Here is a 13,213-nt window from a genome sequence, read left to right as displayed (position 1 = left end):
GAACCCATCCATGCAGAAAGTTGGCCAAAAGTCAAACACCATTGAGACCTTTACTTGGGATCAAATTGTTACATAGAGTAAAAATTAGGGTACAACCACCCCACCAACTATGTACCACCACCTCCCTCCCTCACTTGTACCCCTCAATAGTGTCACTTGTACCACAACCACTCCCTTGACATTACTTAGTTTTGACATCATCAAGTAGACAAGACCACCATGACACAAAGACCACCATGCCATGACTATGTCACATGCACTTTATGTTTAAATTTAATGTGCTTGTCCTACCCCTCTTTTACCATGCCAACCCCTGTCACATACCATGGTTTCACTTCACACCAGCATGCCAAGCACCAGAGACCAGAAGAAACGCACCACAACCACTCAATGCCATGCCATGCCACTCCTCATGATCACCCCTATGTCACCACCTACCCCTGGCTCTTTTCCCTCTCTCTCACCATGTCATCTACACTCCCCTCGACCCTAGACAACTACTAGACATGACCAGGAGACAAGGAGAGCAAGTGGTGAACCAAAATGCTCAGGCCATTGCTCATGATCACCAACCCGTGGCCACCCATGTCCCTCTTCGTGCACACTGCAAACCAGCCGCTCCCACTGCGCCACCACACTCCTCTCTCTCCCACTCACCTGCTAGACATCATCGTTGACCTGCCCACGCACCAGGAGGACGCCACGACGCGACGCCCCGCAAGGACGCCGACGTCGGCCTCGTCCTCGTGTGCCCTGCACACGACGCCTGCAAGCCTGCCACTGTGCACGCGTCTACCCCTACCCCTTACATCCCTTCCTACGCAGTAGCCATGACCGAAGCCGCCTGTGCCTGACGCGCCCACGACGTCGCCACCATGCCGACCACGTCACGCCTCTCCTCTCTGAAGCCTATATAAACCCCGCCCCTCACCTTGGATAGCCTCACAACACCCAGCAGCATCCCCTTCCTCCTCCTAGCACCTCCCTCTCGCCCTCTTCGCAGCTCACCGGAGCAAAAGCTCGCCGGCGGCCACACCCAAAAGATGCCATTTTTTTGCCACCATAGCTCTCGAGCCCTACACCAAAGTTGTATCCCTTGGAAAGGCCTTTCCAACGCATCCAACCTCACCTTCATCCGAGCTCCAAGGTGAAAGTTAGGGCCCCCGCAAGCTAGCAGCGTCGGGAGGAAGACGACGGCCCAACACCGTCGGATCGTCATCCGACGGTCTGCGTGTTCCACGCGTGCCCGACGTGCATGCGCCATGCACGCCAGGCCCAGGCAGCAGCTGGGCCGGCCCAACTTCTTAACGCCCTCGTTTAAAATTTGAATTCCTATTCTTTTTCTTTAAATTACAGACTGATGCATTGCTAGAATTTGAATAGTTTCAAATGTACAAATCCAAATTTAGTGATTCAAATTGTTCTAGAAATCTTATGAAATGCTCTAACTAACCCCACTGGTTTCAACCTCATAGCTTGTGTAGATTTTGAATAGCAAAAATAACAAATCAGACACTTTTCAGTTTTCAAATAAATATTAAAAATCAACCCTTTTGAATTTTGAGGTGATTCCACCTCTCAGAATTCACATTTCACAAAGTCTAATTGTTTATGTAAAAATATGATATAGGTACTGTGTATGATCATGGGCTAGAGCAAAGTATTGGCTATGTGGTCAAATTCTAGCCCATTTAAACTATTTCAAAATTAGGGTTTCAAATCTATGAGGTGTAGCACCTCATTTAAATCATCTTCCCAAGTGGTATGAAGTAATGTGATGACCCTTGATGCATGGTCTCATGTTTGCTCACTTGAGGATATTAAATCAAATAGGATTTAAATTGCATGAGGTATGGAACCTCATTTAAATCATGTTTCTCAAAGGGTAAGTGTGAAGTGTTGACCTTGGTAAACATGTGATCATACCTTGCTATTCGAGGAGATTAAATTAACAAGATTCAATGAGAGGAAATTATTTCTCCAAACTAAAGAGAAACCCTAATCCACATTTCAATGAGAGGAAATTATTTTTCCTAACACTAAGTAAGCAAACCCTAGCTTAATATGGAGTAATGATAAGTGATGATGCTAGATCATCTTGAGTGAGCCATTAAGGCTAGTTAGGTTCTTTAAGTATTGATTTGGTGTTTGTATCCTCGTATTCGTTTATAGACGCTAGTACCGGAGACTATCAAGAGGAGGAGGTATTCTACCAAGAAGAAGGAGAAGAGAACTTTGATCACTACCCAAACCAAGGCAAGCTATTACCAATGCAAGTTAGATTAGTGCAAAGCTCTACAAGAGCAAGGCACCATTACATTTTACTTTATGATCCTATCCCAAGTTTTTACTTTACAAGCTTTATTGGATTTTATTTATCAAAGTTACTTTCTGATTTATAATTCACTTGATTTTGTTATGGAGTAGTACAAGAGCATCACACTTAGCCTAGAAAGCTATAAGCTACTTAGCACCTCTCATGACTAGTTGCTAGTGCTAAATATTAAAAGTGACTACTTTAGTTGGGAACTTGTGAATTGAAATGACTTTGAAAACCTTGGAATGACGAGTCATTCTATTGAAAGATTTTGAAGGTGAATATGACTGGTGAATGACTTGGTGAATTTTACCAAAACTGATGGTTGGGTTCGGATGCGACACCATTCCAATTTTACAAGTACCCCCACAATACCTGAATCTGGGTAAGGCTTAGCTGGAAACTTATGTATTTTAGTATGGGTTCCCTCTGAACAAGCATCATAGGGGTTATGCCGAGGCTGCCTCCATGGAATGTGAAATGACGTGAAATGAGGTGAATGTCCTACCCAAGCCCTGTGCAGTTCCCGGGTTGACGGTTTGTTTTCACCGGGAGGCCAAGCTCATGGGGAGAGGTGCCTATACTAGAGTATGTAAATGAAAGGTTAGGATTGGTAGTTCGCGTACCGCGTACGATAAATCAGGGCCAGTTACCCCTGACGAACTATTGCAATTGTTGTGGCACAAGTGTACAACCTCTGCAGAGTAAACCTATTCGAATAGCCGCGTCCGCGGTCATGGACAGTTGGGGAGGCCATACTGTTCCGTCATCAGAACTTTTCTAAAAATTTGAATGGTGAATGGTGACTTGAATTGAAAGGTGACTTTGAATTTGAATCACAACAGAGTTGTGGGAATGACACTAATGTTCCCACTTGAGTAAGTTAGGCAAATGAAGAGGTTTTGTTTACTAAAATGCTTATAAAATAAAACTGGCTTTATGCAAATGAAACTAGAGTATAGAACCCCCTTACTATAGTTGATAACACTTACACTAGTATTAGTTTGCGAGTACTTTAAAGTACTCATGGCTGTGTCCCTGGCTATTCAAATGGCTAGACTATGAAGAGGAGTATCAGAACCCGGAAGACGAACGGCAGGACGTCCACGACAACTAGGACCACTCCTGACGTCAACAGTTGCCTGTGGAATAGATGGACTACTACTACGCTACTTCGTTTCCGCTATGTGTTTTGTAATGGATCAATAGATCATCTATTATTGTAATGAGACTGGATCATGCGATCCTTTGTTGTAAGACAATTATGTGTTGTAATGAATGATGTTCTGTGATATCAATCTATTATGTCTCGCAAAAACAATATTCCTGGGATTGCGATGAATGGCATAATAGGCATCTGGACTTAAAAATCCGGGTGTTGACAACATGCAGCCTAGCCTCAGTTTTGCCACTCTCAAGAATTTATTCTTTGTATAATATAATAGTCCATTTCCCTCCGCAACACCTATGGATCCTAAGAAGTTAGTCACAATAGCAGTGGCAAACCAAATAATTATTTTCACACCGAAACCATTTTATATGCTAACAAACTTGCATGGTAAACACATTGCCATTCTTCTCCTTCCTAAAAGATAGCCATCATTTGCTATTGAAGATTTTGATGAGGTACCTTTGGTACATGATGAATATATGTGCCCCTTCTCATCACCATGTATATAGAAACAAGTGCTCCCCTCTTTGATTTTTTGACTTGGCTAATTTTATCTTGATTCTTCTTGTGTAGTCCCATTTCTTCAACATGAGATTTAACTTTACTTTGAACTCGAGGCCACTTTCCTTATTAGTTTTCACTAAGAGGCTTCATCTTGAATAAGCAAGACATAACATGGTCTCCTTCAATTTTGCACTTGAAGCAATTGATCCTTTTGAGTTCTCGACTTGGTCATGACCCTTCTTGTTTCTCATAAACTTATTGTTACCAGAGTTGAATCCAAGTCTACTATTGTTGTTAGGGAAGTTTTGCACACTCCAGATATTGTTGAACGGGGACTTCTCTTCATGACTCATTTCCAAGTCTTTTTGTCAAAAAAGTGACTATGGACTTAAGATTTTTTTATTTCCTCAACAATGTTATTACTCATCAAAAAAGTGACTTCAGACTTGTTAGTAGCAATACATGAAAATCGATGATGAACTGGCAGTTGGCCAGACATACACTTCTAACTCGTGGGTTTAATTGACATGGCACGAGACTAGTGATGCGTGACTAGATACACTTGCTTGACATAATGTGCAACTATTTTATAAAAAATGTTGAAGTTATGACGTCGTACTAACAAGCGGGTCCAACTTATTTCTTTGGATAAAATAAATAAAACAGAGTAAGGAAATGCTACAAAACCACAACTAATAGATACAATACGGCAGTATTATTTTAATATCGTAATAATTATCAATAATTATAGCTAGGGGTGAATATAGTCTCTTGTTTAATGAACCTAAAATCAACAATAAAACAATGAAATCTATAATAGTGGAGAACCACCTCGTGTGGACCGAGTAAGTTGTGGGGGCATAAACATTTTCCCACTATTGTGTTGTCATTTTCACATAAGTCAATGTGTTCAGGGAAAATTTAGATAGACTAGTGGAATTATCTAGAATCTTCTTACCATAATGTGTGATTATGAGACGCGCGCTTGTGTGATGGGTGAGCGCGTATAATGTGCATGTGTATGTTCATGTTTCTTGTAGTCATGCAAATTAGGAATTTTCTACTATTGAAACATAATTGAGCTCACTCTGGGCCATCAAATCATTTTTTGATCCATGTATAGGATGTCTCCATGAGTTACCTTTAATGTTTCTAGGCACATCGACTTCTCCTCAATCAACTTCTGCTCAATCAACTTATAGTCAAATTTCGTTCTTTGGTTTTTAGATACCGTGTGTTCTTCTCTATATCATCTTTGTTGATTATATGCTGGTTTCAATTAATTCCAATTTATTGTGATGCGCCAAATTCTATGCCAGTCCCCATGAAAAATTTCTTCCTATGGGGAGACCTTTCTTTGGGTCCTAGACATACTCCTTTTAGAGAAACAATTGTAAGTTGGACTTGTGGCAAAGAGTTTCATGTTGCTTCTTTCTTTTTTACATCAATATTCTTTAAACTTAAACAACAATGTCCATGTGTTGCGTGATCGCCTACCTTAAAACTAGGTCGTGGCCGTGGGCCAATGGACTCCAGTTGGCATGAGACTGAGGGTTGCTTGCAACCATTCTATCCTAGATAGGGCATGTCGGCTCTTGCGGTAGACGGTCTAGCCTCGATAGTTCCTTCATTGATAGCCACACGCCCACACTGTCTCTGCTAATGTCACTAGTTAGTATGCATATGTGTCTCTATCACTTAGTACAAATTTTAGTTTCTACTTCTAATTGCATTTTCTATATTCTTGTTCATCTATTTCTTATATAATTCAAAATGCTAAATTTTGGGACCCGCAAAAACCCTTACTATTCAATCATACAAACTGCATAGAAAGAAACAAACATATGGAGATGACCGGTCGTTACATAACTGGGTTATAGATGTTTCAGATACGAAATTATGGGTTATAGACACTATATGGTTTTGCATTACTATTTAACTAGATGATACTCCACGTGTTGCCCCGAAAATTTGTGGAAAATGTGTTGTCAGAATAAAGTTAGAACACATGAGAAAAAAGGAAAATAATACATCCATAATTTAAATTTACATTGTATAATAGAAAGAAAAACTATAATGGGGAAATTCGGCTATTAAACAAAGCTGTTTGGCTGCACAAATATCCAAGACATAGAGAAAACCTGAGTGCATAATAAATTTGTAAACATGTTCTCTCAATTGGCACATATCACCTTGTTAAATCTAACTACATATTTACATGGAAATTTGTAAAGATGCTCCCGTTTGAGATTCAACCGAAAGGTTCGACAGCATAGGTACATGCACTTTGTACTTTGTACAGTGACTTCCCATATGCAAATATAGGAAAAACAAAACATAAGACATATGATTTTGCAAGGATTAATGGAAGAAAATTAAGGGTTTCATCAAATACCTTCGTACACATATCATGATGATTTAGCAGAGTCCCTGTTCAATAATATAGACACTATCCCTTGAAAGGTAAGTGCTGCTAGAAATAAGTGCAGTCTACTTTTTTAGATGCACTTGCATCTAAACTTGCAGTCTACTGTCCTTGCTTGAAACATGCAGGCTTGAAGGGCTTAAAATGATAAAAGGTCGTTGATCTAGAATTTGTAAAAACTCAGTAACATAGTGACCATTTTCTGTAATGAACATGTGATTTCTATCAAGACTGTTGTCTGTTCGTTTCAATTTGTATCCGGATTACACTCCATTTTCAAGGAATCTTGCAGAAGCACAATGGGCTACATGGTGGTGGACACTGACATCAACATGTCCATGGGCAAGTTCATAATAGCTACGCAACACTTCTCCGTTAAGAGGGGCACACCAACGAACAGGTTAATCATCTCCTTGCAATTCACGTTATCGACTAATCGATGGTGTTCGTTATAATCCTCCCAAGACATAAACGTGATACGTCATTCTGACATTTATCCAAGTACGCTTGTTCTTCTCTTTTTCTTCGGTTGCCTGACTTTGTTCTTTGTTGATATAGAGGGTGACCACCCCAGCATCTTCTTCTTCAGGTACACCTCAATCAGCCAGCCAGGAAATGTGGTACCTATAATTCTACACGAAGTAGATCGACATCATTATCAACCAAGCTCGTGGTAGGAAAATCTGGCCACGGAGAAGTGGAAGGCGCTTGTCAGAGGCAAGAGCAGCCCAAAGCTCGCTAGCTTCCATGGTGACACCTTCTTCCCATTTACTGTATGTCAGATTCCATGTTGTGATTTTGAAAATAGGATGGTAACGGCTATTTCAAACCATTACTTGCTTTGGGTCTTTAATCCATGCTTCCTCCATTCCTCGTTTTAGTTTTGCTTGCTCCAATTTCTTGCTGAAACTCAGACTGCATCAGAAGAAGCAAACTTATATCACAGGGCGGCAATGACAACTTGTTCCTCCGAACAAACAAAAGGAACGTCAACAAGTTGTTCCTTGTGAATGTACATCAAGCACAAGTTGATCAACCGAGCTTATGCCACACCATGAAAAAAAAAGTGAACAAGATCAATGATATATCTAGAGATGTCAGCTACAAAGAAAAATACAATGTAGATAGCCTGACCACACAAAGTGGGAAACGAACATTTTTTTGGCACTTTCACCACATAATTTGTATGCACTGTTTTCATGGTTCTATATCCGTGTTGCGCAAACCGAGGAACTTCTTTCCTGCAATTTACATAATATTTGATGGAATTGGATCACATTTGCCACTATAAGATAAGATGCTACTACTTCATCCGAGCAAAGTAAGTATTTTCCAATTATATCAATATTGTTTAAGCTATGTGCCTCTTAAGCAAGAGCGGATGACATATTATTGTGAAAAGAAATTACTAACATTTGTTTAACATCGTTACTTGCAAGTTAATATTTAACATATTTGGTTGAGTTTTACACTGCAAAATCATTTGTTTTATTTGATTACCAGATCAAACTTGTGTCAGATACTAGTATCATGTTAAGGTAGATCAGCGTCCATTATGAAGAACAAATGTAAAATTCTACTTGTTGCCCCGACAGATGTGTGAGCGGAATATAATGAAAAGAAAGTATACAAAGTATAAGTACCAAATTAACAATCAACTGACTATTCAATATTTAAAAGATTAGCTGCCTATTTTAGACAACTATGTGTTGCTATGCTGTGACACAACAAACCATGGTTCACAGGATTGATTTTTTCATGTAGCTAATAAGTTTCCATAAGCAATTGCATAGCAATTACACATCGCGTTCTGTCTGAGTTAAGTACCAAAACTTACAACATAAATAACAGATGAGTAAAAGTAGTACGAGATGGAAGATTTAAGATGAATGGAAATGCAATCACTGTGCAACATAAACATGAAACGTAATTACCTTTTGATGTCACGCTTATCCAAGTACATGGTGAACTGGCTGGGGATGAAGGAGTTGCTAGAGAACCTACAGAACTTCGTTTGTTCTTCTCCTTCTGCTGCTTGCTTTTCTTCTTCTTCGTCGATATAGAGGGTGACCGCCCCCAGCACCTTCTTCTTCAGGTCGACCTCAACCAGCCAGGTAACGTTGTCCCTATCATTCAACACGAAGCAGACGACATCGTGGTCAACCAAGCTCATGGTAGGAAACTCTGGCCGGATCAGTGGAAGGCGCTTGTCAGAGGTAAGAGCGGCCCAGAGCTCGCTAGCTTCAATGGTGGCATCTAGTTGCCATTCCTTGCCGGTCAGATTCCATGTTGTGATTGTGAAAATGTGATGATCACGTCCATGCACACTGCGGCCTGCCAGATCGCTGATACAGATGAGGTTTATCATGCCGCTGTCAGTGACACACACACGGCGCGCTGGGTCAGGGCACCCTGGGTCAATGTAGAGCCGACGGGGATCCAGAGCCGCAGGCATCGGGACGTAGTGCGGCTTCCTTGTAAGATCACCATGGACAGTGACAAAGAACAATCCAAGGTAGCAATCGACCCAGCACAAGGAGGAATCGCCGTAGGGGATGACAACGTCTGTCTGCCAGGAATCGCTGAACAGGTCTGGGGCGTCGTTGTAATTCGGCATCTGCAGCTTCTGAACAGCCCATCGCATGGGTTTCTCTCCCATCCCAGGCGCATGGTGCAGCAGGCAGAGCTCGCCGGTGCACGAGAGCTCAGCCACCGTGAAATCCTCGTCGCCACGGCACAGCAGGCCGATGTGTTCGCTGGGCATCAGCCGCTGCTGCTGGAGCCGGTACGGCTGGAAGAGCTGGTCCGTTTGCTGGTCCACCTGCCCGCCGTCGAAGCAAGGCGGGAGCCGCCTGAGCGACTGGGAGCGGCGGCCGCCGGAGGCTGTGTAGAGGAAGTAGTCGAGGGGGTAGTAGGGGGGGCGGGATTGGTCGATGTGGGGGACGTAGGCCTGGAAGAGTATGGAGTGGCCGTGGGCCGCGATGACGTGCGGCGGATCCAGCTCCGCCATCTCCGGTCGGAGACCTTCTGGCCAGTGGAGGTGCAGGCGGGACACCGCCGGGGGCGGCGCGGCCCTGAGGGAGACGGCGAGGGGTTGGCCGGTGCAGGTGGCGGAGGTCTCCGACAGCGTGCCGTCCCTGGCAGCCTCGTCGTTGGTGCAGTGGACGACGCGGTCCAGCAACACCCGGCGCAGGCGAGAGCCGGAGGCGACAGGCGGCGGCGGCCCAATCTCACCGCGACGAGCCATGGCGGGCGGACGACGCAGGGCTCGGCTTGGGAGGAGGGTTTCGTTCGGGGCGGCGGAAACAACGGAAGGCCGGGCCTCTGCATCTTTTTGTTTATAGGCTCGTAGGTCCGGCCCAGATAATTGTCCGGCCCAAATACGCAGCGCAACCGACGTTCGAACCGAACCACCTAGAACTTGGCTAGGGCCTAGGGCGGTCTTGCTCCGACCGACGATTCCCCGATAGTCAGTACTCGCCGCCGGCCTTCCTCCCCCAAACCCCTAAACCCTACCTTGCCGCCGGCGTTTCTCCCCTCCGAAAGGCGGCAGGCGAAACCCACCGCGGGCGATCGGAGAAGGCATGGCGTCGGCGGAGGGGGACACGAGCCGGCTGTTCCGCGTCCGGCGCACGGTGATGCAGATGCTCCGGGACCGCGGGTTCCTGGTGGTGGACGCCGACGTCGACCTGACCATGGGCGAGTTCGTCGAGCGCTACGGCGACCCCGTCCGCCGCGACGACCTCGTCATCAACCGCGTCAAGAAGGACGACCCCAGCGAGCAGGTCCCCTCCCCCCCTATAACCTCCCCCCTCGCACGGCGGCGGCGCTGCCTCCCCGCGATTTCCCTATAACCAGGCTGCCGACTGATTGATTGCCTGTGCCTGCCACGTGTCTCTGCAGATCTACGTGTTCTTCCCGAACGAGGCCAAGCCGGGGGTGAAGATTGTCAAGAGCTACGTCGAGAAGATGAAGCAGGAGCAGGTCAGCAACGCGATACTCGTCGTGCAGCAGGCGCTCAGCGCCTTTGCCCGCAACGCGCTGCTGGGGTTCGCTGCGGAGAAGTACCACGTCGAGGTCTTCCAGGTCGCGCTCTACATCCCTGCTGTCCCGCTACCTCACAGTACTTGTATGGCTAACATTTCTGTCAAGTATCAACCAGTTACCGAGATTAATTTAAGCCATGTCCTGCAGGAAGGGGAGCTTCTCATCAACATTAAGAACCACGAACTGGTTCCGGAGCACGTGCTCCTGACACCGGAACAGAAGAGGACGCTGCTGGCGAAATACAAAGTGAAAGAAACTCAGGTCAGTTTAAATTTGCCTGTTCTTTGCTCACTGTCACTGACCTGATGTTCTAATCGATGTATTCGTGGCATTACGAACAAATTGCATTCCTGTTTAAGCTATGTAAGCCATCAAAAGATTCATATGCAGGATCTGTAAACAATTATTGCTAAACCACAGCTCTGTATTCCAGGAGACCTGCATCTCCACAATAGAAATTTGTTGTATTCTGTTGGCATGAACCATCTCATTAATTTCAAAAGTTCAGTACTTCAGTTTACTTCCTCCAGCTGTAACCTCCTAACAATACTTCCTCTCATGTGATACCTACTGGAGCACTTCACCCCCAATCCAGATCATTAGGTCAGACAGATGATTGTGCTGACCCGCCAATACCAGTGTTTTGCATGCTAATATGCCGCATGGGCATATGGGCATATGACAGAGCCGAGAGTTTTGTTGAGTAATCACCAGGATCATGTCTGCTAACAATTGTTTCATAAGAACATGTAATCTTACCCAATACTACTTGCCTAACCAATGTGATCATATCCCCTAACCCTAATACATAATTCCTACCTCGGTAACATTAAAATGCATATCCATATGTTTGGTGATGGATGCCCTGGCCGGCTGCCTGCCTTGAGCATAGCGTGTGCATAAGACTGTTGGTTTCAATGGGAACCACGCCTATTAAGTCATAATATATGTTTAGTTGTTTGGTTTTAACTTCATCTTGACTAAATAATTATGGTTGATCATTTAGTTTAGAATCAGGATTTTGGACAGGTCATGTATAAAGTATAAGTTCTAAGTTAACGTTCTATTTTGATGAGAGAATAAAAGGTGATGTCATGAATGCTGAAAATGTGAGAACCAGGTGATAGCTGGATAAGCTAGTAGAATTGACACATTAAAAACTATGCCAGAACTTGAAGAGTGATACTTTATCATCTGCTTGTCAAGTGATGCTTTCAGAAGTTAATATGTAAGTAGTTGTTCCTATACAAATGAGCTGCACGCTATGTTGGATAATGTTAAGGAAACAAGTTATACTGACATTCTGTATTGGTGATGCTCATCTAAATGATTTGTTGTTTTTACACAGTTACATTGTACTTGTCTGCTTGCTTGCAATGTCTGTTAAGTTCAGGAAACATAAGCCTTTCAAGACAGTAGGTACTGGTTGGGCAAGTGTTAAGTATTGGGTAACCTTTTCAGTTGGTTTTGTCGCATGACATGCAATTTGTGAAGTCTTACATTCAGCAAGTTCTGATTCCTCGTTCTCAAACAGTGCTACACATATATTTCCCTCTTTTACTCTAGTGGGTACTCTGTTCTGATAATTATTTGCTGTCTTATCGTACAGCTCCCTCGGATTCAAATGGGTGATCCAATAGCAAGATACTATGGCATGAAGCGTGGACAGGTTGTGAAGATCACCCGGCCCAGTGAGACTGCTGGGAAGTACGTGACATATCGCTATGTTATCTGAGCGCCGCTTCATTCCCAACGACTCTGATTTCCTGCGAGCACTGCCAGTTCATATACTTCCTCCAATGCTAATTCCTAAGTAGTAAGATACATTCTTGAACAGAAGTGGTGTCTGGAGTGCCTTGGTGCCTCTTCTCTTCAATTGCTTGTCAATTTGACATGACCGTGGTTATCTAGCACTAGTCTTAGGTTTCTGTAGTTATGTTTTTTTCCCCCTGCTAAGTAACTCTTGCCTATCCTAAGTTGTCGATCTGTTTCGGAATATGTGTTACCTGTGTGCCCCTGTGTTTAAACCAAATGATATGCGTTTGCCTTGTGGAACCGTTGTTTCTCTGAGGAGCAGAGCAAAGCCTGAAGCGTGAGGAACCGCCCTTCCTGGAGGTGTTTGTTTCTGCGGCCAACCCATATGTAATGTTGCTGTCGATGATCAGCCACTGTTTGTGTTCTTTTTTTTTTCTGATTTCAGATCGCTCCTGGCAAGCATGCCGTCAAATACTGAAATGTTCCTAGCTGATTTTGTGGACGCAGTTTGGGACGGCTTCACCTAGCTAGTTAGCACATTGACTTGTCATTTTAATTAGGGCCTCTCCAGCGGAGCGACGCATTTTGGTCTCTGTTAGTGTCCATTTGCGTTGTGCGGTGGACGCGAGACAGACTGTTTTTGTCTGCGTCGGTTTACCTAGAGGTGGCTCTAGCGGGCCGACGTATTTCCACGTTTGCATTAATTATGAAGTTTCCAAACAACAAAATAAAAAATTCAATGAAGTCATAGTTATTACATTCAAATTTAGAAAAGTCTACATGATAATAAGATAGTATTCCTCTAGGCATGATCTTCATAGCCAGCCAATGTCCACTGATGCTCAATCAGATTCGTCTGCAGCTGTTTGCAGACGTTCTCGTTAGTGACTTCTACATTCATATGTAGATAGTCCTCCCAAGATAAAGCTCCAGGAAGTGGCGCAACCAGCTCACCTTGGAATTTCCAGTGGTTCTCATTGCGGCCATCAGGATA

General features: G+C 43.9%; 2 protein-coding genes across 3 annotated transcripts; one reads left to right on the top strand and one right to left on the bottom strand.

Annotated features, from left to right (window-relative positions):
- Positions 1–6,374: 6,374 nt before the first annotated feature.
- On the bottom strand, positions 6,375–9,817 carry LOC127335333 (uncharacterized). 2 transcript variants are annotated; one of them, XM_051361956.2, is made up of 2 exons: positions 8,352–9,745; positions 6,375–7,332 (listed from the first exon to the last, which is right to left on the bottom strand). In XM_051361956.2, exons 1-2 carry the CDS (start codon positions 9,662–9,664, stop codon positions 7,242–7,244), a joined length of 1,404 nt encoding a protein of 467 aa, XP_051217916.1. In that variant the 5' UTR covers positions 9,665–9,745; the 3' UTR covers positions 6,375–7,241. The 2 variants fall into 2 exon arrangements, with proteins under 2 accessions (XP_051217916.1, XP_051217915.1); XM_051361955.2 differs by lacking the exon at positions 6,375–7,332 and adding an exon at positions 7,340–7,658 and having other exon boundaries at positions 8,352–9,817.
- Positions 9,818–9,871: 54 nt separating this feature from the next.
- LOC127335334 (DNA-directed RNA polymerases II and IV subunit 5A) lies at positions 9,872–12,519 on the top strand. The gene is made up of 4 exons (XM_051361957.1): positions 9,872–10,202; positions 10,321–10,503; positions 10,612–10,725; positions 12,074–12,519. The coding sequence occupies exons 1-4, from the start codon at positions 10,002–10,004 to the stop codon at positions 12,197–12,199; spliced, it is 624 nt and encodes a 207-aa protein (XP_051217917.1). The 5' UTR covers positions 9,872–10,001; the 3' UTR covers positions 12,200–12,519.
- Positions 12,520–13,213: the final 694 nt, after the last annotated feature.

The sequence above is a fragment of the Lolium perenne genome, chromosome 2 (assembly GCF_019359855.2).
Source record: "Lolium perenne isolate Kyuss_39 chromosome 2, Kyuss_2.0, whole genome shotgun sequence".
NCBI lineage: Eukaryota > Viridiplantae > Streptophyta > Magnoliopsida > Poales > Poaceae > Lolium > Lolium perenne.
Note: the sequence above shows the minus strand (reverse complement) of the source record. Positions and strands in the feature narration are given on the sequence as shown.

Bases quoted from the DNA above. Each gene is read 5' to 3' on its own strand.
- LOC127335333 (XM_051361955.2), bottom strand. From the start codon at position 9,664: ATGGCTCGTCGCGGTGAGATTGGGCCGCCGCCGCCTGTCGCCTCCGGC. The intron at 7,659-8,351 runs GTAATTACGTTT...TGTAAATTGCAG, and splicing joins GATAAGCGTGACATCAAAAG to GAAAGAAGTTCCTCGGTTTG.
- LOC127335334 (XM_051361957.1), top strand. From the start codon at position 10,002: ATGGCGTCGGCGGAGGGGGACACGAGCCGGCTGTTCCGCGTCCGGCGC. The intron at 10,203-10,320 runs GTCCCCTCCCCC...GTGTCTCTGCAG, and splicing joins AGGACGACCCCAGCGAGCAG to ATCTACGTGTTCTTCCCGAA. The intron at 10,726-12,073 runs GTCAGTTTAAAT...CTTATCGTACAG, and splicing joins ACAAAGTGAAAGAAACTCAG to CTCCCTCGGATTCAAATGGG.